The following is a 26,361-nucleotide window of genomic DNA, read 5'->3' as shown; positions in this document are numbered from 1 at the left end:
CATTCTGTGCCCCATTTTAGTGAGCTATATCATTTTCTATTTGTGCTCATTGACCTGTATAAAACCATCTCAACCAATACGACATCTTTTTCATCAGCTGGCCCCATTCTAAGTGAGCGCACACAAGAGTCGTCTTGGGGTTTAACTCAGATGGTGCCAGCATAAGCCTTCGGCCCGATGACATATGGGTTTATGGCTGAAAAAAACTGTACTCCGCCTCATCTCCAGCTAGGTAGTGGTTATAATCCCTGGTCAAATTTATATTTTCCCAGAACTGGGCTGTTTGAGTGTGGACCCAGTTAATCTGTGGAATTATGTCAGTTTTTTGCAGCCTTTGTTTAAAAAGACTTTCATGGACAAAGACCTGCACAATGGCAACGACATTAAGGTTTATGGGGTTGAACTTGATAAAGTGACCTAAGCAAATCCTGCCTGCTATAATGGACAAACTGACTGTTAATGTTCGGATTCTGGTCCGCATCTAGAACCATGGGATTTGTGCATTTGATACAGCAAATCCTGATTTCACACACACCGGTAAACGTACCAACCTATGTATGAAAGAAAGATGTAAAATGTTATCTGCAGCTGTAAGGCTGGACATTTAGCATGCGTGTGGATGATTGTTTTGTTTTCTTTTGTTAAGGTGAAATAAAGAATGTGACTGATCAACAATTTGGCTCTCTTGCATTTGTTTTCACCTTTGAAAAAGGTGTTTCAAGGCTTATAATTTGTAGCCACACATGCACAGTCCAATATACCTTTAGAAGAGTTGTGTCAATCTCCAGTCCTTGAGGGCCGGTGTCCCTGTGCCTACACACCTGAATCAAATGGTTAAAACGCTTCCTTAGCATGTAGTTGAGCTCTGCTAATTAGCTAATTCTTTGACTTAGGTGAGCTGAAGTAGAGTTTCAGGAGCCTGGTCCTCAAGCAAATGAGTCTTCGACCAAAACTTTAGAAATAAATAAATCTATGTCTGCTTAGGTCATGTGTTATAATAGCAGCTTTGTAAAACACAGCTAACCCTAGGTTGGAGCAGAGGAACTTCCAGAAAAGGGGGGGGACAACAAATGAATTGGAGTCAAAAACCAACAAAGAATATTGTGAACATCTTCCCAGTTATCTTATTTACAACACAGTCACAAAACTATGGCAGATTATCTGTTACTGAAAGCATGAAAAGTCTTCTTAAAGCCATATTTTGAAAACATTTGTATAAAATGTGTGCTATTTTTTAAATGACCAAAATAATTAACTTAAACTTTCTAAGAGCTTTACAAAATCTTTAATCTTAAATTCAGCTATAGTTGTGTTTTTATTGGACTATAGCAATTCAATGCACTAATCATAAAGTTAGATACTTTAAGGTAAAAATAAATGTGTACTTTGGGAATTGTAACATAAAACACATTGAATTTGGAGATAACTAAAAGCTAATTCTATCGGGCGCTAGCTTTATTTCTCTTTCTTGTGTAAAATGAAAGACATCTCATTTGTTAAGACTTGGAAAGAAGTTAATAAACTTTCGGTTAAATGTTCTTACAAAATTAGAGGCATAAAGCGCCATCTCTTTTACTTGAAAGCTCATCACTAGTTGTTCAGGACCTTTGAACTTATCCAGAAATCAGTGCTGGACCTGTGAACATAAAATTTGAAACTCTGCAGTCTGTTTTCATTGTTGTGTTGACAGACTCGGCTTACAAACCGGTTATTTTCTAATCTAGTGTTATATTACTGATAACATTATCAAAATAAATAAAAAGGTACTTAGAAAAAAGAAAGAAACTCTCAGTGTGACTGAAAAGCAGAGTGTTAGCCAGCCAGCAGTGTGGCCAGCTTTTTCAAGGCAAATTTTCAAAATTCACAGCCCATTTCTGCCTGCACAACTTGCAAAACTGTATTATAGGCTTTGCATGTTTGTTGATTAAATTAATACAGGTTTTTACTAACTGTGTAAACGATGTCCAAAGTCTATAATGACATTCCAAGTAAAAGAGCAAAGATATTACAAGCATACGGGCGGCTGGCAGCAGCTCTCCTGTGTGTTTCTGCACTCAGCTGCAGTGTCTGCTTGGAACAGCACACACTTATCTGTGTAGAGTACAATGTATCATTTCAGTCATTAAAATGTTGCCTTTCACAACAAAGCTGTTTTATGAAGCAGGAGAACAAAAAACAAAGTTTTGTCCAAACATGACCAACTGAAACCACATGGAAATATGTTACCAGCTGAATTAGAAGCAAGAAAAGAAGCATGAAGGGGAATGCAAATCAGGAATGAAATGCGTTTCAACAATTAACGACAAATGGTGCCTTTAATGAACATTGGACGTTTCGTGCTGAAGTTTACCCACACAAGACAGACAACTTGACTCCAGATATAAACAGGTTTGAAGAAGGTCGCTGGGAGCGACCAGAGCCGTTGTGGGTTTTTTGATTTAAAAAAATAGCAGGGTTATATTTTCTGACCCGTTTGACGCTGTTGATGTATGTTGCCCTTTAGAGTACCCCCACTTCTTTGTTTTTAAGGGCAACTTAACAAAAAAAATCATAAAATAGAAGATTAGTTGTCTTGCACTCTAACATTATGGGTTCAATTCCAGTTTCCTCCTGCCACAGGTTGATGTTCCCCTGGCCAAGGCACTTAAACTCAAGTTGCCTACCGATCTGCATAATGGTGTATGAATGTTTGCATGTTTGTGGGTGAAAATGGCTCTAGTGTAAAGCGCTTTGAGTGACTGGTATGACTGGAAATGTTCTATAGTAAGTTCAGTCCATTTAACAAAAGAAAGATTTAAAACAAGAATGTTACAGCATTAGATTAAAACAAATACAACAGACACAACAAATGGAATAAATTATAGGAGTAAAGTAAAGAACAAAATTAGGAAATTGAAAGAGTAGTTGGAACAGCTTTTTGGCTTTATCGTGATCTTAATGAAACCATGGTCCACCAGCTCTACCAGGACTCTTGGCGGACATCCACGTGCAGTCCATTGTTTTGTGACTGTGCCGGGAGTGGACACAAGAACAACAACACTCCCAGTCAGTGGGTGGTGCCAAACACACACCAAATAAAGAAAATTACAAGTCAGGCCATGAGCAGAAGAAAAAAGCAACGATGATGCTTGTTTTTAGAAAAACATTGACAAGAGGTCTGCAGGTCCAAGAGGCACACAATCACAGATGTAGTTGTCAAGACCTTAAGACTACTGAACTTTGACCTGACTAACCAAAGTCACCCAAGACCATGACACTGCTTCCATAAGCTTATACTGTGATCCTGTGATGCTCATAAAACAGAAACACAGATGATAACTAAAACCAAGACAAACGTCATAAATTCAGAATAATTACATGTTAGCCAGTTCCTTATACTACATTTCCAATGAGAAGATCATATGAATTTGCTCGTATGACATGGGAGCCGACCTTTTTTTCATGAGACGGTTAATGTGCCTCATAGGGATTCATGAAAGCTGCATGAGTGGGGCTGTTTGACAAACAGAGATCAAACAGTATCTTCAAAACAAAAGGGGAGTGGGAACCATAGCGACCAGAAGCATAATTAAAATAAACTAGTTTGTGTGTGTGTGTGTGTGTGTGTGTGTCTGCTTTGGTTGCACTTTCACCCCTTCAGATCTTATTTTTTTGAAAAAAAATGTATTCAATTGATTTTAAGTCCTCTTCTGCATAGAAATATGGACAAAAAATACATTTTCGCCAACGCATGCTTTTATTTGTGTTTTATGATGTCCATTGCAATGGACGCCAATACTGAATGAGCATACAAAGCCATGAAAACTGAAGTACAAAAGGTCATACTTTTCACATAAGTTTCATGTAATGACTGATTAGGCATAACCTCAACATTTAAAACTGGATGTTTGCATATTTGTGTATCTGTGTACAGATCTGAATATAGACCTGAACCTATACAAATATAGTTAATGTAATAAATAAAAAAATCCCATTCCCCTGAGTTGATGTATCATGGAACTTTCAAATGCATTGCCATGCTTTTGATTCTACTCGTACTCGTACTCGTACTCGTCGTCTTCCGCTTTATCCGGCAACGGGTTGCGGGGGCAGAAGACTCAGCAGAGACGCCCAGACGTCCCTCTCCCCAGACACCTCCTCCAGCTCCTCCGGGGGGAACCCAAGGCGTTCCCAGGCCAGCCGAGAGACATAGTCCCTCCAGCGTGTCCTGGGCAGTCCCCTGGGCCTCCTCCCGGTGGGACGTGCCTGGAACACCTCCCGAGGAAGGCGTCCAGGAGGCATCCGGTATACATGCCCGAGCCACCTCAACTGGCTCCTCTCGATGTGGAGGAGCAGCGGCTCTACTCCGAGCCCCTCCCGGATGGCCGAGCTCCTCACCCTATCTCTAAAAGAGTGCCCGGCCACCCTACGGAGGAAGCTCATTTCAGCCGCTTGTATCCGGGATCTCGTTCTTTCGGTCATGACCCAAAGTTCATGGCCATAGGTGAGGGTAGGAACATAGACTGACAGGTAAATCGAGAGCTTCGCTTTTTGGCTCAGCTCTCTCTTTACCACAACGCACTGGCACAGCATCTCCAGTACTGTGGCAGCCGCACCGATCCGTCTGTCGATCTCCCGCTCCATTCTTCCCTCACTCGTGAACAAGACCCCGAGATACTTAAACTCCTCCACTTGAGGCAGGAACTCCCCTCCAACCTGAAGAGGACAAGCCACCCTTTTCCGGTCGAGAACCATGGCCTCGGAGTTGGAGGAGCCGATCTGCATCCCAGCCGCTTCACACTCGGCTGCGAACCGCCCCAGTGCATGCTGTAGGTCTTGGCTAGATGGGGCCAGCAGGACCACGTCATCTGCAAAAAAGAAGAGACGAAATCCTCTGGTCCCCAAACCACACCCCCTCCGGCCCTTGGCTGCGCCTAGAAATCCTGTCCATAAAATTTATGAACAGGACCAGTGACAAAGGGCAGCCCTCCCGGAGTCCAACATGCACCGGGAACAGGTCCGACTTAGTGCCGGCAATACGAACCAAACTCCTGCTCCGCTTGTACAGAGACCGGATGGCCCCTAGTAAAGATAAATGGTAAATGGACTGAACTTATATAGCGCTTTTCCAGTCATACAGACCGCTCAAAGTGCTTTACACTAGAGCCACATTCGCAGATCGGTAGGCAACTTGAGGTTAAGTGCCTTGCCCAGGGGCACATCAACCTATGGCAGGAGGAAGCTGGAATCGAACCCACAACCTTCTGATTGCAAGATGACTATGCCTACTGAGCCACAGTCGCCACCGATTCCATACTCCTGGAGCACCCCCCACAGGGCATCATGAGGGACACAGTTGAATGCTTTCTCCAGGTCCACAAAACACATGTGGACCGGTTGGGCAAACTGCCATGAACCCTCGAGTAACCTGTAGAGGGTATAGAGCTGGTCCAGTGTCCCACGGCCGGGACGAAAACCACACTGCTCCTCCTGAAGCCGGGGTTCGACTATCGGCCGGACTCTCCTCTCCAATACCCTGGCGTAGGCCTTACCAGGGAGGCTGAGGAGTGTGATCCCCCTGTAGTTGGAACACACCCTCCGGTCACCCTTCTTATAAAGGGGGACCACCACCCCAGTCTGCCAGTCCAGAGGCACTGTCCCCGACCGCCACGCAATGTTGAAGAGGCGTGTCAACCATGACAGCCCCACAACATCCAAAGACTTGAGGTACTCAGGGCGGATCTCATCCACCCCCGAAGCCTTGCCACCACGGAGCTTTTTAATCACCTCGGTGACTTCAGCCTGGGTGATGAAAGAGTCCAACCCCGAGTCCCCAGTCTCGGTTTCCACCAGGGAATGCGTGATGGCAGGATTGAGGAGATCCTCGAAGTACTCCTTCCACCGGCCGATAATGTCCCCAGTTGAGGTCAGCAGCTCCGCACCCCCACTGTAAACAGTGTTGGCGAAGCACTGCTTCCCCCTCCTGAGGCGCAGGACGATTTGCCAGAATCGCTTCGGGGCCAACCGGTAGTCCTTCTCCATGGCCTCACCGAACTCCTCCCAGGTCCGAGTTTTTGCCTCTGCCACCGCCCGGACCGCGGCACGCTTGGCCCCACGGTACCCGTCAGCCGCCTCAGGAATCCCACAAGCCAACCACAGCCGATAGGACTCCTTCTTCAGCTTGACAGCGTCCCTTACTGCCGGTGTCCACCACCGGGTTCGGGGATTGCCACCGCGACAGGCACCGCAGACCTTACGGCCGCAGCTACGGGCAGCAGTATCGACAATAGATGTGGAGAACATGGTCCATTCAGACTCTATGTCTCCAACATCCCTCGGAATCTGGTCAAAGCTCTCCCGGAGGTGAGAGTTGAATACATCCCTGGCCGAGGGCTCTGCCAGACGTTCCCAGCAGACCCTCACTATGCGCTTGGGCCTGCCAAGTCTGTCCGGCTTTCTCCTCCTCCAGCGGATCCAACTGGTGATCAGTGGATAGCTCAGCCCCTCTCTTCACACGAGTGTCCAAAAAATGCGGCCGAAGGTCTGATGATACGACAACAAAGTCGATCATTGACCTCCTGCCTAGGGTGTCCTGGTGCCAAGTGCACTGATGGACACCCTTATGTTTGAACATGGTGTTCATTATGGACAATCCATGACTAGCACAGAAGTCCAATAACAAAACACCGCTTGGATTCCGATCGGGGAGGCCATTCCTCCCGATCACGCCTCTCCAGGTGTCACTGTCGTTTCCCACGTGGGCGTTGAAGTCCCCCACCAGAATAATGGAGTCCCCAGGAGGGGCTCTATCCAGCACCCTCGACAGGGATGCCAAGAAGGCCGGGTACTCCGCACTAACACTCGGCCTGTAGGCCGAAATGATAGTCAGAGACCTCTCCCCAACCCGAAGGCGCAGGGATGCGACCCTCTCATCCACTGGGGTAAACCCCAACACGAGACGGCTGAGCTGGGGGGCAACAAGCAAACCCACACCAGCCCGCCGCCTCACCCCGCGGGCCACTCCAGAGTAGAAGAGAGTCCAGCCCCTCTCAAGGAAATCGGTTCCAGAGCCCATGCTGTGCGTGGAGGCGAGCCCGACTATTTCTAGTCGATATCTCTCGACCTCCCACACCAGCTCAGGCTCCTTCCCCCCCAGCGAGGTGACATTCCACGTCCCTATAGCCAGCCTAAGCTGTGATCGGGCCGCCAAGGTCTCCACCTTCGTCCGCCGCCCAATCCTCTTTGCACTGGTCCCTCACGGTTCCCCCTGCAGGTGGTGGGCCCACTGGGGGATGGTCTCGCGTCTCTCGTTCGGGCTTGGCCCGGCCGGGTCCCGCGAGGAGCAACCCGGCCACCAGGCGCTCTCCGACGAGTCCCGACCCCAGGCCTGGCTCCAGAGTGAGACCCCGGCTCCGCCGTACCGGGCAACGTCACGTGCCTCGATTCTGTAGTCATCATGAGGGATTCTCGAACCGCTCTTTGTCTGACCCGTCACCTAGAGCCTGTTTGCCATGGGAGACCCTACCAGGGGCATTTAAGCCCCAGACAACATAGCCTCTAGGATCATTCGAGCACTCAAACCCCTCCACCACGTTAAGGTGGCGGTTCAAGGAGGGGCTTTTGATTCTAATAAACTAAATAAATAAATCAGTTATTTCATATTTAGCTTTTGATTCTAATAAACTAAATATGAAATAACTGATTATACAATTACCAAATGGCAAAGCATCAGCTTGCTGGGTATTTTCATGCAATATCTCATTCTCGATTAGCAACCTTGAAGCAGTTTTGGTGTGGTTCTAAGCACAGGTGGATGCTGCATTTGTCAAAAAACACGTTTTTCCTTTGCAGTACAGCTTCTTGCATCTGGTGGTCTTGACCTTATCATCATAACTTGGCATGTGATCAGCCATGTCATACTGTGCTTCTGGCAGAACCCTTACATCCTGAACTTGTCTTTATTTCTCAATTTACCATCTAACTCATGCCTGTTCTCATCTGCCTCATTTTCTGCAATAAAAGCACTGAAGATCAGATAACTCCATTTATAAGCAGTTCAAGGAAGTTGGAGATGTTATAGTCTAAAAACAAATTATGGAAAAAATAAAACAAAATAAATTACTACTTATTTTAGGTAGCGCTAAATAATTATGAGTTGGCTAAAATATCTCAGCTCCTGATGTCTATTGGGATGAACCTTCAACTTTGAAAAAAATCCTACATTTCAACGATAGAAAATATTATTTTAAATAATTTCAAATATTATCATTAGAAATACTTAAAGATTTACTGATAACAATTTTATTAGGCTACCATGAGCATGAATTTATATTTGTGATGGGATATAGATAATTGCTCTTCTTCTTCTCTAGTTTTAGAGCCATGCTTGTCTTGTCTGATGTCTGAAGCTCACTCTTATGAAGTTAAGAGTCAATATTTGGATGTCATTGGATAATAAGAAACCAAACTGTAACAAGCATAATACAAATAACAAAATCCCCAATTTCTTTATTGGTTTAGACCCAGAAATATGTTATGTCCATTCCAGTGGACATGGGGTCTGACTAAGGCTCTCTTATCATGACAATGATCAATTGAAAATAACATTTTTTCCTGTTTCTGTGAACACATCTACATGACAACGTTTCAATTACAATCTCCTTTCACACACCAACAGTGACGTCAGTGCCACTAGTTTTTGTCTACACTACAAAGGAGAACGGAACGTCATGTAGATGTGTAACAGAAACAAAACAAAAATGGATTGTCGTCATGTAAATGTGGCCTTGAACTACGCAGAAATGTAGATCTATTCCTAATATTAGTGACATTTAGTTTCCCCATATTTAAAGATGCATAACACAAGCATTACAGGGAATATCTACTTATATGTATATGTAAATTACAGCCAAAACAAAATATGTTAGATTTGCCAAGACCTGTACTGTGATATAATAATTGCATGACATAAATATGATGTACTAAAAGCTGCTGGTAATTTTGAGGCAGGGGAAGAGAAGGACCTGCTATGCTGCATGCTGTACAAAAAGAGGAGGTGTTATGATTTGTGGGTGTTTTTGGGTTTTGTTGGTCTATTTCACAGTTAAGGTTTTGAATCATGCTTCTGTTTATTATTTTCCTGGTTATGCTTTAGTTTCATGTTTTTCTAGTTTCTGTTAGTTTGTATTCAAGAGTTTCCGTTCTGCTCAAGCCACGTTTTGTCTTGTCAATCATCTTTATTCAGTTCACCTGCACCTAGTTAATCTGTCTTCTTGTTTCACCTGGTCACGCTCCATAAATACACTCCTGTTCAGTTATTCATCGCGGAAACATTTCAAATCATGCTCATGTCTTGCTTTCTGGATCATGCTCCGGTCTAGTTGTCTTGATCATGCTCACGTCTTGTTTTTTCTCGACCATGTCATGCCTGTCTTGCTTGACTCATCTGCCTGTTTTGATCCTGCCTCATCTGGAGTGAGTTTTTGTTAATTAAATCCTTTTCACTTACCATCATGCTGCCTGCTGGTCTGCATTCTGGGTTCCTACGCTGCACACAGCCTGACAGGAGGGGATTTCACAGGAATCCACTTGTCCTGAAACATTTTTCTGATTCTGGGTAAACGTTCGTAAATGCCATAGAAAATATAGCATTTCCTTGCTTCCTGAAAGAACATGAACTGTAAATGTGGTCAAAAAGTGAATGGTAAAAGTGTCACCCAACAAGATTACAAGATTATTGATGTTTGTGTTTTGTTGATGGTTTCGCAGCTGTAACTGTTGATCAAATAGTCCAACCTTTAGCAACTGCTTTTAAGCTAACTTTGGACATCTCCTACAGGCTAATAGCTGTAGAATAGGTAGGGCGTGGTTCACATCCAGAAGTTAATAGGAATGGACTTATAGAAAATTACTCTGAATACAAGACCCTTTTTATTGTGTAACAAGGTGGAGAGGGACTGAGGAGAGCCTGCCCCCTTTGCTACTGACCTGGGGGGTTTACAAGAGAATTGAGACAGGGAACAAGCTTAGTCAGACAGACTGCAATAGACACAGAGCAGCCTTTTTTCATTTTTACATTAAAATGCCACAGCCTTGTTCATGGTCACCAAACTCTTGATTCTTTCTGACCACTCGCAGAATTTCTATGCCACAAGCCACATTCACCCTATGGCTACATTGGTGCCCCTGAGAGTAGAGTAGGCCTATATTATCCACCAGAGTTATTAAAAAGAAAATATCCACTCAAGACAAAATATCAAAAGTTTCTTTTTTTTTTTTTGGTCCAAGCCAAAATACACAAGGTTGAAAATCATGACAAATTAGCATAAAACAGATAAATGAAGTGAAGTCAGCTGTATATGAGTAGCATTTGGGATAACATACTTTCTTTTAGCCAGAGGGACTCTAGCAATCCTCAGGCTTAAGAAGCTCCAATTTACTGGAAAGATTTATCTTAGATTCGTTTCCTATCCTGTCACTGTTAAGGTGGGTCAGATTTATGGGGATTTCTCTACTATTTTACTTGCTATTCAGTCATCTTCAATTTGTTCCTCCACTTCCACTTTAAGTGGAACCAAGGGGTATACTTGCACTTGAGCAACAAAAATGACCCTTGTTTTACTCAAACAATAGATAAACAAAAATGCATGTTCAAGCTGAGGAAAAGGTCAGAATACCCTACCCACAGCTTGTGTTAACACCTTCACTTGAAATAACTTCAGTGAGACACCTTGTAGACATCTACCAGTCTCTAATAACAGTCTGAGGAAAAGTTACCCCACTCCTCACTTTCAGTTGTGAGATGTTTGAGGGGTTTCTTGAATGCAAAGGCCATCTGAAGTCACCTCACAGATTCTGAATAAGATCAAGATGTGGGATTTGACTTATCTCAGGACTTTCCATTTCTTAGTTCTGAGCCAGTCCTAGTTGGATTTGCTGGTATGTTTTGGGTCATTTTGAGTTTGCAAGGTCCAGTTCAGCTTTTTTCTTTTTTTTTTTTTTTTTTTCTGATGATCTCACATTATCCTCAACCACCCTCTGATCCATGGTGGAAATAATGGAGGATTCAAAGATAGTGAGCTGGCTATATCCTGCTGCAACAAAAGTTCCCCAAAACCCTGACACTATTTTCCATGCTTTACAGTTGCTATGGTGATGACGTTTGCTCAGGTGGTGGAGGTTCATCTTTTAACCAGTGGATTACAGTGAATCCCCGCTGTGTCCGTCTCAGTTGATTTGTCCTTGGGCAAGACACTTCACCCACCATGCCTACTGATGGTGACCAGAGGGCTTGGTGGTGCCAATTGTACGGCAGACGGACTTCTGTCAGTCTTTCCCAGGGCAGCTGTGGCTACAATGTAGCCTACCACTGTCAGTGTGTGAATGTGTATATGAATGGGTGGATGACTGATTGTAGTGTAAAGCGCTTTGTAGACCTCAGACTTGATGAATGCTACTCAAGTGCAGGCTATTTACGATATACAAGGTTATTTTCCTAGAAAGCTGTAGTTGGCTAAAACTACTCTGCTTGTGTATGTGTTTTTGTAAACAAGCACAGCTTTTCTTCTTGCAAACCTTCCCATGCAGGTTAAACCTGTTCCGTCTGATTGTACAGGCATGCATGCTCACATTAACAGTAGCCTGCTGTAGGTCCGGTGATGCTTTTCTGTCTTACCAATGTAACATTTCCCCACCAAAACTAAAGAGCTAAACTTGCTAGCATTCATATGACTTTTTAAAGGTTATCAATATTAGAAATATTGACGTTTTTCTGTTTAAACCGGAAATTATTTACTTTCATGAGCCATTAGGAGTAGCTTTGTCTCCCTGGCTTGTGGTTTCAGTTATGACTGCCACCCACTGAAAGAATGCTTTTAACCTTTTCTGCTACCACTTAGGTCAGGGTGCATTTGTTACGCATACTTATGGATAGATCTTTTTCTTTCTGCAAATAAGTAAGTTTGGATCCTTGTGGTATTTTATTAATTACTTTGTGTCTTAATGGACTGGGTATTCCCAAACCATGTCAGCTGATGGTGGAAATAAAGAAATTGTCCAGTAGAGTATTTGTTTTGCTGACAAACATGTACTGAGTATAAAAATACAGCTGGATAATGAAGTATATACAGGGGTTGGACAATGAAACTGAAACACCTGGTTTTAGAGCACAATAATTTATTAGTATGGTGCAGGGCCTCCTTTTGCGGCCAATACAGCGTCAATTCGTCTTGGGAATGACATATACAAGTCCTGCACAGTGGTCAGAGGGATTTTAAGCCATTCTTCTTGCAGGATAGTGGCCAGGTCACTACGTGATACTGGTGGAGGAAAACGTTTCCTGACTCGCTCCTCCAAAACACCCCAAAGTGGCTCAATAATATTTAGATCTGGTGACTGTGCAGGCCATGGGAGATGTTCAACTTCACTTTCATGTTCATCAAACCAATCTTTCACCAGTCTTGCTGTGTGTATTGGTGCATTGTCATCCTGATACACGGCACCGCCTTCAGGATACAATGTTTGAACCATTGGATGCACATGGTCCTCAAGAATGGTTCGGTAGTCCTTGGCAGTGACGCGCCCATCTAGCACAAGTATTGGGCCAAGGGAATGCCATGATATGGCAGCCCAAACCATCACTGATCTGCCCCCATGCTTCACTCTGGGCATGCAACAGTCTGGGTGGTACGCTTCTTTGGGTCTTCTCCACACCGTTACTCTCCCGGATGTGGGGAAAACAGTAAAGGTGGACTCATCAGAGAACGATACATGTTTCACATTGTCCACAGCCCAAGATTTGCGCTCCTTGCACCATTGAAACCGATGTTTGGCATTGGCATGAGTGACCAAAGGTTTGGCTATAGCAGCCCGGCCGTGTATATTGACCCTGTGGAGCTCCCGACCAACAGTTCTGGTGGAAACAGGAGAGTTGAGGTGCACATTTAATTTTGCTGTGATTTGATCCGCCGTGGTTTTATGTTTTTTGGATACAATCTGGGTTAGCACCCGAACATCCCTTTCAGACAGCTTCCTCTTACGTCCACAGTTAATCCTGTTGGATGTGGTTCATCCTTCTTGGTGGTATGCTGACATTACCCTGGATACCGTGGCTCTTGATACATCACAAAGACTTGCTGTCTTGGTCACAGATGCGCTATCAAGACGTGCACCAACAATTTGTCCTCTCTTGAACTCTGGTATGTTTAATGAATTTAATACAGAGAACAGGCAGGTAATCCAAAGGCACAAGTTCAGGAGGCAAACAGAAAACAAACCACAAGGAGGATCTCGGGAAGATAACAAGGGTGGTAAACGTGAAGAACCAGCGGGGAACAATGAAAACTAGAGAGCTTATAAACTGAGGGAAGTGGAGAGTGGACCAATGAAACAGGGAGGCAGGTAATCAGAGGAAACATGTAACAGGTGTGGACCAGGCTGCAGGGAGGCTGAGGGAATGTGTCAGGTGAAACTAATGAGCAGGAGTAATGCAGGGACAAGAGGAACTGAGCAAAAACTAGACTAAATAAGACCTGGGGAAACTCTGACCTAAAAGGAAAATAAACCAACACCTGAACACAAGAATCTAGAAAATGATAAACTAACAAAAAACCCATAATGGCAGATCCTGACAATACCATTGCGAATCTGTGGCAAGACTTGAAAATGTATGTAATTCATCTGATACGATTGAGCATCTTTAATGTTATTTTAATTTTATTGAATAACCAGTCACCAACTGTGGTAGGTTATTATTATTTCTATTATGTAATACCACTTACAAACACTTAAAACATAGCTTAGCTTGGCTTAGCTTAGTTTAGGATGGTTTGGGGTAAAGTCAGAAGCTTTTATCCCAAACCAGTTTGAATGTTGCAGGATTCAATATCTGGTCCAATGGTATTTCAACTTGCCAGGTATCATGCAAACTGGTATTTTATGCATTATGTACTAATGAGCTTAGTGTTGTTACATTTTCTTGGCACAGAAGCAAAATAAGTCAATGATGTTCCTAACATGCTTGTTGTAACCAACAACTGCTGGATTTTCAGCCATGGACAACAGGAACAGTGATCGCAGAGAGAAGCATGCCCACTGTGCCTCCAGGCAATGCAAGCCAATGCAAGCACATAAAGTATGTTGGGATTTCAAAAGTATCAAATAATAGAAAATCTGTTCCTTTTTAAGGACAGATCTCTGTTAGCCAGTAAACTATTTCTGTGTCACACTAGAGACAAACTAGATACAATTCTCAGGAATAAGAAAGTCATTTGTTTTTCTTCCCAAGTAAACAAGTTACAAAATGATGACTGACTGATCATTATCATGTGATCAGTCACTCTTTGCTAATGCATTTAAAACTGGATGAGACGGAACACAGTCAATGCAAACAGTCATTCATACGCCAAATTTTCTGTAATGTGACAGGAGAAGCCTGTCCAACCCAAATGATAAATATATGTCTTTATTTCAGCTATCACAACAGATATTAGAATCACTGCAGCGACTTCACATAAACACAGAAACGACCATCTGGTCGCACCTCAGAACAAAACAAAAAACTCTTTCTTTATGAAAAAAGCAATATGGTGTTTGACTTCTAGGTCCAGATCACAAATCAATCCAAGATTTTGTATGTGGGTTTAGTACAGGTTCTTTTGACAGATTCATGCAGATTCATGATAGAATGATTTACCAGAAATGGTACAGCACACCCCCACCCCTGTTCTCATGTGCTCAGAATGTGTTCTGACACTTATGCATTGCACCATATACATTAGAGAATGTCAGTATTCATTGTCTCTAATACTGTGGCCACATTGCAGAATCTTGATACTCTTCATGTTCAACAGGTTCTTTTAGGAGGATGCTTGGGTTCCCTAAGTAGATAAACACAAAGGTTTCCTGTTTTGGTCAATTAAAGCTTTGCAGCTTGTTCACAAAGGAAAAAGCTCTTGGTGTCAGTCTGTAAATAAAAAACAGTAAAGCAGGTCTCAACATTTTGTTTAAGCACACAATAAATGTACAATAATCAATTAGTGAATGTAGAGTTTTGGGGGATGTATTTCTTGTTTTTTCTGGATTCAGTGCTTGCTTTACACCAATTAATTTTGTTTTCACCCTGAAGCACTGACATTTTACTGGGCCAGAAGAAATACACATTTTTCCTCAGTGGCCTGAGGGGGGCTGTAGTGTCATGTTTAAAATGATCACGTTTGTTTTGCCTTTAATCCTTCTATCCATCTTCTAGTCCTGTTTAATCCACTCAGGGTAATGGATGCTAGTCCATCACAGGACAATTCAGAAACACAAAGAACACATAAAGGTCAGCATGTTCACCCAGAAAGTTTGAATTATTTCACACTGGGACAACTTGGTTTGTCCAATTAACTTAACATCCAGGCTTTTGGTAGTGGGAAGAAAACAAAGTTCTCTATGAAAACCTATTGGTGCACAGATTCCAACCCAGGACCTTCTTGCTGAGACTCAGCAGTGCTAAGTGCCCCACTGTGTGTTCCTAGTTTTAAATTTAGTTTCATTGTTAATAAAAAGTTGGATTGGAGCTGGAGTAGCACAGGCACATTGTCTCTCATTTTCACATTGTTTGTTTTATTATTGGGCTTAACGTAGTGAATGTAATACAGTTGCTGTGCTTGCAATAACTGGTTTCAGATGAATTTATACATTATTGATGACAAGGTTTGTAACCACTGAATGGTCTTTGAATGTCAGCAGTTAGAATACATAAATCCAGCTTGAAACTACTGTGTGTAACTCCTTTTAATCAAAGATCAATAATGCCACCACTGCTATTTAAAATAGCATTTATAAAGGAGAATGGTAATAAAAGAAATCTTTTTGCATGAGGCAAAATAAATTTGATTTGTGAAAAGTTAACTGCCTTTCTGCACTGATATCATTTAAAATAACTCAGAGGGAACAGAGGGAGATCAAACATTTTTGAAATAATAGTTTAAGTGACTTAAGGACATGAAAAACAGTTATGTGTTGTTATGCAAACAAGTCTAACCCTTTGTCTGGTTTACACCAAAATCGCTTTGGCAAAAAAAAAAAAACACTATCTGTGTGACTTAGCTTTGAAAACTTAAAATTGTAAAAGTAAATATTATATTGCTTAGAGGAGTGAAAAATTAACCCATTCATCAAAACAGCTAGTGCTGTGAAACAATATTTCCCCCTTACACATACTTTTCGTTTTCGCTTTTTTTGTCACACTTAAATCTTTCAGATCATCAAACAAATCATAATATCTGACAAAGGTAATACAAGTAAATAAAAAAATTCAGTTTTCAAATGATGATTTTATTTATTAAGGAATGGAAATACAAACCATCCTGGCCTCATGTAATCCAGCCCTTAATCCAGTGGTCAGTCAGCTTTACAATGCAAATTCTCAGTCCAGCTAAATAAAACCTGCTTGGAGCCGTTAATATTACATGACCTTTAAAAAAAAAAAGGTAACTTATACTTTATGATGAATATAGTATATATAGACAGTTTGTTGTCATTTTTAAACAACCACCATTTCCTTTCCATTTGTAGGTTTTAAAATAAAGGAAAACATACAACCTTTGCAAAAAGATGATAGATACATTTTCTTCTATGGGACATGTGTGGGAAATGATGTAGAAAAAGGACATGGTTTCAAGATAACTAGTTCTAAAAACGTTTTAGGGTCATTCTGCTGTGCAAGTACAATAATTTGATAAAAAATAGGAATCACCTGCAGTTCTTAGGGTCTATATTTAAAAACAGTTGGTTCCTTATCATTTTTAACTTAAGTTATTAAGAGCCATTGTGGTATGTCCAAAGAGCCACTTGTGGTTCCAGAGTCACAGGTTGCAGACCCCTGCTTTAAACCTAATAACTGGTTAAGCAACCTTCCTCAGCAACAAGTGGCAAGGAATCTGTTACATTACAATGGAGAAATTTTGGCTCACTCTTCTTTGCACAATTGTTTCAATTCAGCCACATTGGAGGGTTTTCAAGATCACTTTCCTGCTGCACAGCCCAAGTGTGCTTGAGCTTAATGTCAATAACTGATTACCAGACATTCTCCTTCAGGATATTTTGATAGATAACAAAATTCATGGTTCCAGTTCAGGTCAAGAGGCAACAAAGCAGCCCCAGACCATCAGCAACAACACATTTGACTGCTGGTATGGTGATGATGATATTATTTTCTGAAATGCTGAGTTGGTTGTAATTGAATGTTCACCTTACATAAAGTTAAGCTTTTGATTCGCTAGATCAGAGAATGTTTTCCCAAAAGCATGAGGGACCCTCGAGAGTTTCTTTTTCAAATTTTGAGGCAGGGCTTTGTACTCTTTTTGGCCAGAAAAGTAAAGTCAAGTCAAGTCAAGTTTATTTATACAGCGCTTTTCAGCAACAAGGCACTCAAAGCGCTGTACACGAGGAAAAACATTACAATGATACAGAAAATCAAACACAAAAAATCTAATCAAATGACATTAATAATCCTTGGGGGTTTACTGGTAAGAGCTGGTTCTAATCCAATCTTTCTAATAGAGGTAATTAGCTAATTAAGTCCTCTGTGGTAAGGAATTCATTATGTGCTAGAAGAAAAATGATAATATTAATCCTTTAGGTCGCTGGTAGGAGGCAGCTGTGGTCCCATCATTCAAATTGTAACAGTTATGGGTACTCACTGAAGTCTAAGTAGAGAAGCTGGGTTACTGGTAGGTCCAAACTTTTAAAATACAAATGATGTTTGGCTTTCACTGGTATGAAATTGCTGTAATACAATCCTAAGAAATCTAAAAATCTATGAATCCATCTAAGAAATCTAACAATCTCTGGTCATTGGTGTAAAAACAGCTGTAGTAAAATTTCCAAATACTAATAATAATTGGCTTTTGCTGGTAATCCTTCTGAGAAATCTGAAAATCTATGAAAAGTAATGAAATCACACATTTAGGTAAAGTAAGATAGGAGGGGAAAAAAATCATATTTCAGACTCTATTCTTAGCAGAATACAGTCTAAAATAGTACAAAAAAAAAACGTCAGCAGGGGTAAGCAACACACACATAAGTAAAGATTCAGCAAGGTTACGGTGAAATCTTGAGGGTGCGAATATATAAGTCTGAGTGTGTTTGCAAGAATTAGACTGTCAACACTGATAGAAGCGACATTGTCCTTGAGAAAAGAGGTGGAAGTTTTATCAGTCGGCTGCATAGTCCTATCAGCACACAGCTGGTAGGGGAGTGCTGGGGAAGAGCGTCGTGTTTATATAACATCCAGGAGATATTTTGTCGATAGCCAGTTAGCAGAAGTTGCCAAGGCCACGTTGGGGCACCAGATTTAGAAAAACAATAAATGTTGTAGTTCAGGCAGTTGTGAATTTCCAACCGCCTTAAAAGTTTTACCGGCATGTCTCAATTGCGAATCCAAATAGCCAAATTTCTGGTATTTTCCGCGGATCTCGAGCGTACAACTTCTCCAAGATTATATCCTTTAACCTCTGAGTCCAACCGCTGCCAGGCTGCGATTCTGTTCAAGAATCGTGTCCAGCTTGCGATTCTTCTCTCTTAACATTTCAGTCTGAGTGTTGATCGCTCTACAGACTCCATCTAACATCACAGGCAGCTTTGGAACGCTTTGAACAGTCGCCCACGTTTTGTGAATCACTCGATAAGCCAGGTAACCATCAACTCCAAAAAGCAGAAATCCTGTTATCAAAAGTCCAAATATGTACACATTTTCTACGTCCGCGACCGACATTGTAGTCAGGAACACAATCTTCCACTGCTGCCAAGAATCCATTGTGTATCCAGAGAATAATGTCCCTGTCTTCCCATCGAAAAAAAAAATTTTGATCAATTACGTTGAGAGTCCAGCTGACCAAAACCATAATTTAAAAGTTTGGAGGATATGCAAAGCAAGGCTCTGAGAAAAATACAGACAAAAAGCAGAAGCAGCGATCAGCAGGAAGGGAGAGAGGGAGAGAAAATGCGTGTGTCTTCCACCGAGAGCAAGAGAAAATGAGTTTTTATCTTGGAACAATCCCATAAATAATTGAATCATGAAGCCTGGCCTTTACTGAAGTAAGGCCTGCAATGCTATAGATTCTGTTCTTGGTTCTTTTTTGATGTCTTAGATAAGTCGATGTTGCACTCTTGGAATTATTTTGGTAGACTGGCCACTATTTAGAATGTTCACCACTGTTCCATGTTTTCTCTACATGTGAAAAATGGTGCCAAAGCAAATGGCTTTATAACCCTTTCCAGATGGATAGATATAAATTACTTTTTTCTCATCTGTTATTCAATTTCTTTAGGTTGGAGCCTGATGTGTTGATTTTTGAGATCTTTTAGCCTACTTCATGTTGTCAAACAGGTTCTATATGAAAACTTGTTTGATGATCTAAAATATTTAACTGTGACAAAAAATGCAAAAAACAAGAAGCACTGTAGTTGCTACATCTAAAGTATTTTAGCATATATTTATGTAGTCACATTTGTATTGATGCCCTTTGTATTTAGAGACATCAGTCCAACATGTCCCATTGCAGATATTTGACAGTATGTAATTATTTTTGTGTGACAGCTGTTGTTGGTAGCTGAAACAACCCCAACAAATCTCTGTAGTTTTTGCAATAATGAGCAGAAACATGCTCACACAGACTAATTGACAATCCCAAGCTAAAATCAGGGAAACCACATGATACCAGTTACAGTACTAGCAGACAGACCAGAGAAAATGCGGAGGATGAAAAGCAAGTTATAACGGGAGAAACAACTAACTAGTCAGGCTGGCTGTGATTGTGGAACCTATTGTGGGAGACGGGATATTGATTTGTAGCTTTCCTGCTGCTTTCTGCCTCATTAGCCAATGATCCATCAAACACACAACTGTGATTCATGGAGCAGCTCAAGATCCATCACAGCTGTATGACTTGCTCTGCATTTCGTTTCATGTAGAAACACTAGTAGCAAATGTGAACATATCTTTTTAATCATTTGATTTGTACATTTTATATCTATTTATTACAATGGTTTAAATTCCAAACTTCTTGGTTTCCATTTGCAGTTTTTGTCACTTTACTGAAGTTATTCCATTTGTTCTTTCTTCCAGAGTCTGCTCTTCTACACCATGAATAAGATGAAGAACTTTAAGAGACGGTTCTCGTTGTCAGTTCCACGCACTGAGACCATTGAGGAGAATGAGTTCACTGAACAGATCAACCAGCTAAACATAAGTCACACTCAGGGTAAGGACTCTTCTTTACCCAACAGTGGTTTCTAATTATCTAGGTGTCTCTTTACAATCTTAAAGATGTTCCTAAAGATGTTCAAAACCAAAGCTGCTGGCAGGAAAAAATACTGGTACTAAGGTCAAAGCCAAGAGTTTGGGTCTTGACTCAAACTATCCTTCACATACTTACATAGATGCAAATTAACTCATTCCAGCAAGCATTATTAGCCAATAAAGTTTATTTTAAAACAAAACTCTATATTTTGTATTTCTGTATATATCTTATTTGTACAAAATCATCTGCTAATATTATTTTAGTATAGTAATATCATCAGCACAACTGAAGCTGTGAAATAGTCCAGCTGAATTCCCTCTATCAATCTAAACAGCAAACTGATCGCTATAAACGAGGGCCAGATGTGCCTGAAGTTATTGTCTTCCCATGTAAACAAAAGTTACCTACAAGGGAGTGCAGCCATAATTGCTGTCGTCTTTTTTTTCTATAAAGGTTCTGTGAAGTTATTTTCAATAATAGTGCCTTTAACTGTTATCATATTACCATGAGCTTGTTGAAAGGTAAATAATTCCTCAAGAGTAGTGGAAATCCAATAAGCTACTCAGACGTACCCAAACTGTTTTCGTTGCACTTATCTATTTATAATAACTGAGACTGAAGATAATCACAATAGTGGGACATAACGCTAGGTTTGGTGCTGTTTTGTTCAGCTAAACAACTTTCCTGTTCCAATGGAGCTGTATCGCTCCATCTCATTATCTGATTTGCCAGGTCAGCTGATCATGAGGCCACTGAGATCATTTCATGACTACATGACCTGAAAAAAAACATAAAAATACCTTCTTCAATGCTGTTGAACAACTCACTGTTACTGAAAAACCAAATGTTTGCTCCATTGTTGGTAGATCTAGAAAGGACTGATGAGTACCAGCTGATCCCACAGATTGATACAGCTGAAAGGCTCACCTAGAGTAAATCAGTATAGGAACATGAAATTGTATAGCTGGATAAACCAAAACCGCTCATACCAACAGTCTGTTCTGAAATAGTAGATTGTTCAACTTTGCTGTCATATATCGAACTCAAATAAATATTTTCAGTTTAAGTTGTTTTAAATTGCAATGTCAACTAAACTAGTTTACTGACTAGCCTACTAGCCTTCTCCGAGGATGTAATTGCTTTTCAACAGGCTCAGTGATATGGCATCTTTCTAATACAGGTAAGGGGACAATTACAGACAAAAATTTACATCTCAAAAATACAAATTAATCCTTTATGAACTTCAAGATGCAAGGTTCAGTTGCAGGGAAAAGGCATTGGGAAAGTCTATTAAGCAACAAGACCATCTCCTCCCAAGAAGATCTTTACAGGACCTACAAGTAGGTGTTGCACACACTTCTTTGCAATCGCCTTGTGACAAGAACAGCAGCAAAAACGTTACTTCTGTCCAAGCAAAACATTAATGGCAGACTGAAAGTGAAGGAAGTGCAAGTATTAACAGCAGATGAATCCTTTTTCCAAAAAAAAAAAAAAACTGTCTAAAGAGAATAAGATGAGTATTACAGTAAATCCAGACTTGTGTCAATAGTTAGGCAGATGTGGGATTCCTCCCATTGTCCACACAACTCTGGGCAAGAACAAGAACAAGTAGAACACGATCAAAACATCCTCAAATAACAACATCTTACAACCACGCGAAAACAATTTAAACAATTTATTTTCCAGCATGATGCACTATTGTAGTAGAGGGCCTTGTTCAGACCTGGTATTATGGTGCATGGACCATGCCCAGCTTTTGCATTCAAGATGGCTGTTACTTGCATCAACCGTGTCAAACTTTCTGACTGCTTTTAGCAGTTCAGTTTTTCTATGTTCCTCTGCCATTTACTGGGTCTGTATTAATCAGTGACTTATGGCTAATAATAGAGGTCAAACTGGATTCCTGCACTGGGTGTTTAATAGCAGTACTTTCCCTGCTACTATTTCTGGGTCAGAATCTTTTAGAGGTTTTGATTGAAAATCAGATTAATCCTTGGGTAAGTAGGCTTAGATAGTGCAAAAACGAACTATGCTCTGAATGAGATCTTTCTTTCCTTGCTGTTATACAGATTGCCTGACTGCAAGCACACAAAGAGATGAAATTACAACACTGCATATGGTTGACCTGTCCTTCACCTTGGTATAATTGTTATGCTACTGCCAATGTAGCTTGATGACTAGAGGTATTAAGTTTTCAGGCTATCCATCTGACATTTCCTTATGATTCTATTTGTAATAATATCCTACTGAGCTTGTAATATTATAAGCTGCCCATCAGGGTTTCATTTAGAAAAAAATAAAAACAGCTCAAGGACATCTTCTGCCATTTTCAGTAGCTTCAAACAGAGGAGAGAAAATATGCATTTCCTTAATCATTTATACAAAAACATCTGATGATAATGCAGGAAAGATGCATCACCATTTCTTAAACAGACTGCCCACCTGCATTAACAGTAAAATCACTTCCATCTGGTCTCATTTTCCTTGACATGGAGCCTTATATCCTTTATGACTGTAGAAATGTACTTGTGTTTTTAAAAGTATTTCCATTGTTATTATTATTATTATTATTATTATTATACCCTTACTCGTACTCGTCGTCTTCTGCTTCATCCGGGACCGGGTCGCGGGGGCAGCAGACTCAGTAGAGACACCCAGACATCCCTCCTCCCAAACACCTCCTCCAGCTCCTCCAAGGGGAGCCCAAGGCGTTCCAGACCAGCCGAGAGACATAGTCCCTCCTGCGTGTCCTGGCCGTCCCCTGGAACTCCTCCCGGTGGGACGGGCCTGAAACACCTCTTAAGGGAGGCCTCCAGGAGGCATCCAGTTTGGATGCCCGAGCCACCTCAACTGGCTCCTCTTGATGTGGAGGAGCAGCGGCTCTACTCCGAGCCCCTCACCCTATCTCTAAGGGAGTGCCCGGCCACCCTACGGAGGAAGCTCACTTCAGTCGCTTGTATCCGGGATCTCGTTCTTTCGGTCATGACCCAACGTTCATGGCCATAGGTGAGGGTAGGAACATAGACTGACCGGTAAATCGAGAGCTTCGCTTTTTGGCTCAGCTCTCTCTTTACCACAACGCACTGGCACAGCATCTCCAGTACTGTGGCAGCCGCACCAATCCGTCTGTCGATCTCCCGCTCCATTCTCCCCTCACTCATGAACAAGACCCCGAGATACTTGAACTCCTCCACTTGAGGCAGGAACTCCAATCCAACCTGAAGAGGACAAGCCACCCTTTTCCAGTCGAGAACCATGGCCTCGGACTTGGAGGAGCTAATCTTCATCTCAGCCGCTTCACACTCGGCTGCAAGCAACCCCAGAGCATGCCGTAGGTCTTAGCTTGAGGGGGTCAGCAGGACCACGACATCTGCAAAAAGAAGAGACAAAATCCACTGGTCCCCAAACCAGACCCCCTCCAGACCTTGTCGGGGCCGAGAAATCCTGTCCATAAAAGTTATGAACAGGACTGGTGACAAGGGGCAGGCCTGCTGGAGTCCAACATGCACCGGGAACAGCTCTGACTTAGTGCCAGCATTGCTGACCAAACCCCCGGTCCACTTGTAGAGACCCAATGGCCCCTAAAAAAGGGTCCCCGACTCCGTACTCCTGGAGCACCTCCCACAAGGAACCACGAGGGACACAGTTGAATACCTTCTCCAGGTCCACAAAACATATGTGGACCAGTTGGGCTTACCTTTAAAAAAAATTCTATTAATTATTAATATTAATTTGTATTATAATTAAAAATAAGAAAATCCCAAATTTTACGACAGTACATTTATTAGGTGGGGTGTTGAGGGGAATCCCATGTAAAGAAAGGTTGGAGCATACAGAAAGAGGCATGATGGACTAATCCTCCTTGTGCAATTGGTCTAGATGGTCCAGGGTGTTTTCCTGTTTCTCCGTTTCCTTCAGTTTCCTCAATTGGTTTTCTATAAGGTTTAGATGTGATTGCTGAAATGACCATAGAAGAAGGTCAACGCTGTGACCTGTAAAAAACGTTTCAGTTGCTTTTAGCTATGTTTTAGATACTTATCGTATTGAAATGCATGATTTTTCAGTTTACTGGTACAGCCCACCAGATTGTCATGTAACATGATCTGGTATTGTATGTTCATAGTCCCACGTGCTATAGGCCCGGTTTAGAGTATGAGGAACCCGAGAACTAAGAGTTGTAGTTCCCTGGGCTGCCATTAACTAGATTTTCTTTTAGGGCCCCTGAACTTCAGACAAGCTTGTCAAACACATAGCATTTTGTCCTTGGCCCCAACAACAGCCATTTGTTTTCCTTCTTAAGGACATAATAATTAAGTTGGATTTAGATTTTGTGGACAAGAAACTCACAGGGTGTTCAACCCCATTTCTGTCACACTGTAACAGCATGACACCAAGGGAGTCTGGAAAGGGTCACAATTATCGTATATTTGAAAAACTAGTTGAAACTGAAAAGACTAAAAGTTGAAACGGAATGACAAATTTTGATCTTGAGATCTGCAAATGAAATAGAATTTAAAAATAAGAAAAACTAATCTTTTTTTTAGTTCGAATGAATTATTATTTTTCTTACACATTTTTATGTTTTGAACATCTTTTATGTTTCAGTTTCAGATTAGTTTTTCACTCTTAGATTTTTGTTTTTTAAATTTTTCAGATTTTTCAGAAAAACTGTATTTACCTCACCTTTTCGGTATAAGTTGGCATACAATGATTAGAAGGAAAGGAAGGAAAAGGAATGAAAGTATTTAAGTTTTAACATGATTGTCAGCCTGCAGCTATCTGGTTTTGGTTCATCAGGTAAAAATGGCCATGCTGCTGCAGGCTCTACCTAAGCTGAGCACTCATGATTCCTTTATACTATAATAATTATTATTAGTGTTGGGAACAAACCTTAAGCAGACCCGTGCACGACGGTGGCTTCTGGTGATTTTCAATTTTTTATGTGACATCCTGAATGGTTGTAAAGATTTAAAGTACTTCACATAGAGTGTGGTGACAATCTTCCTTATAGAAATAAAGGAGGCATATTCATGCCATTATAATAATCAGCATTGAGCTATGAATGAGCGTGCAGTAGCTAGAGTGCTGTGTGAATTTGATGCACATTGTAAAACCAAACGGGTTCGATCCAACAACCTTTTTATTTCAGGTCAGGTTTGAGTCACTTATGTCTTTCAAGAAGTTGTTGGTTTGCTGTAAATCACTGCAAACTCGCCTTATGGTGTGTAGGCAAACTCTCTCTTAGCGTTTTTTTGCTGAAAGGAACCGGTTCTTTGACTGTTGACGGCACCGTTGCCATGGTTATTTGGACACCTGATGGCTGACTTCCGGGTTTTTATACTACTTTGCATGAATATTTAGGGTCGGGGACCGGGCGGTCCGATTGTTCCACGTGCAGATACGTCAAATCCACCCCAAATTGGGATGTATGCGCGGTATGTGTGCGGTGACATGTCTACGCATGGTTTTGTATATCTGATTTTTTTTGTGCGCCGCAAGTTTCAGAATTTCTCCCTACCGCAAACTTTTAATATGAAAGCTGCACACTCTTTCGTACATGAAGCCCCTGGTCATTAGACATGAATGCTTCAAACTTTGATATTAACATACAAATAACAGATACAAAACTTGTAGTAATAAGTCACATTTCTGTATGTTATTGTCCAAAACCCAAAATACACTTGCTCAATGGTACATTAATTAACTCCAGAGCATACAACATTTCGTACCTTATGTTTAAAGGCTATCTACAGCCATAATTATATATATATATATATATATATATGCTACAACACTCACACCTGGGCTAGCATGGTCAGCTGTGAGCTGCTGTCTCTGTGGTTGAACCTAATCTAATAACAGCAAAGTATATAAATATAATACATTTTTGTGAGGACGTGTGTGCAGACCAAGACATTTTGTACATATAAATATATATAAATTTGAGGAGGCTGCTTCAGATCAAAGAAGAGGCTTACAGCAGTGGGGACTGGGCCGTGTATAATCAGGCAAGAAACAAGCTGGCCAAGGAGCTGGCCAGCTAAGAGAAGCTACAGCTCTGCCTTCAGCTCTGCCTTCAACACCATTAACCCAG

General features: G+C 41.5%; 1 protein-coding gene across 1 annotated transcript in view; it reads left to right on the top strand.

Moving 5' to 3' along the window:
- The window catches only part of cdk18 (cyclin dependent kinase 18), a 103,841-nt gene that overhangs the window by 22,551 nt on the left and 54,929 nt on the right, over positions 1-26,361 (top strand). Inside the window, exon 2 of the mRNA XM_047346864.1 lies at positions 20,093-20,228. Within this exon, the coding sequence (XP_047202820.1) occupies positions 20,111-20,228 (118 nt within the window). The 5' untranslated portion in view covers positions 20,093-20,110. The remainder of the gene's footprint in view (positions 1-20,092; positions 20,229-26,361) is intronic.

This window comes from Girardinichthys multiradiatus, chromosome 20, assembly GCF_021462225.1.
Source record: "Girardinichthys multiradiatus isolate DD_20200921_A chromosome 20, DD_fGirMul_XY1, whole genome shotgun sequence".
Lineage (NCBI taxonomy): Eukaryota > Metazoa > Chordata > Actinopteri > Cyprinodontiformes > Goodeidae > Girardinichthys > Girardinichthys multiradiatus.
This window is presented reverse-complemented; position numbering and strand designations above follow the sequence as displayed.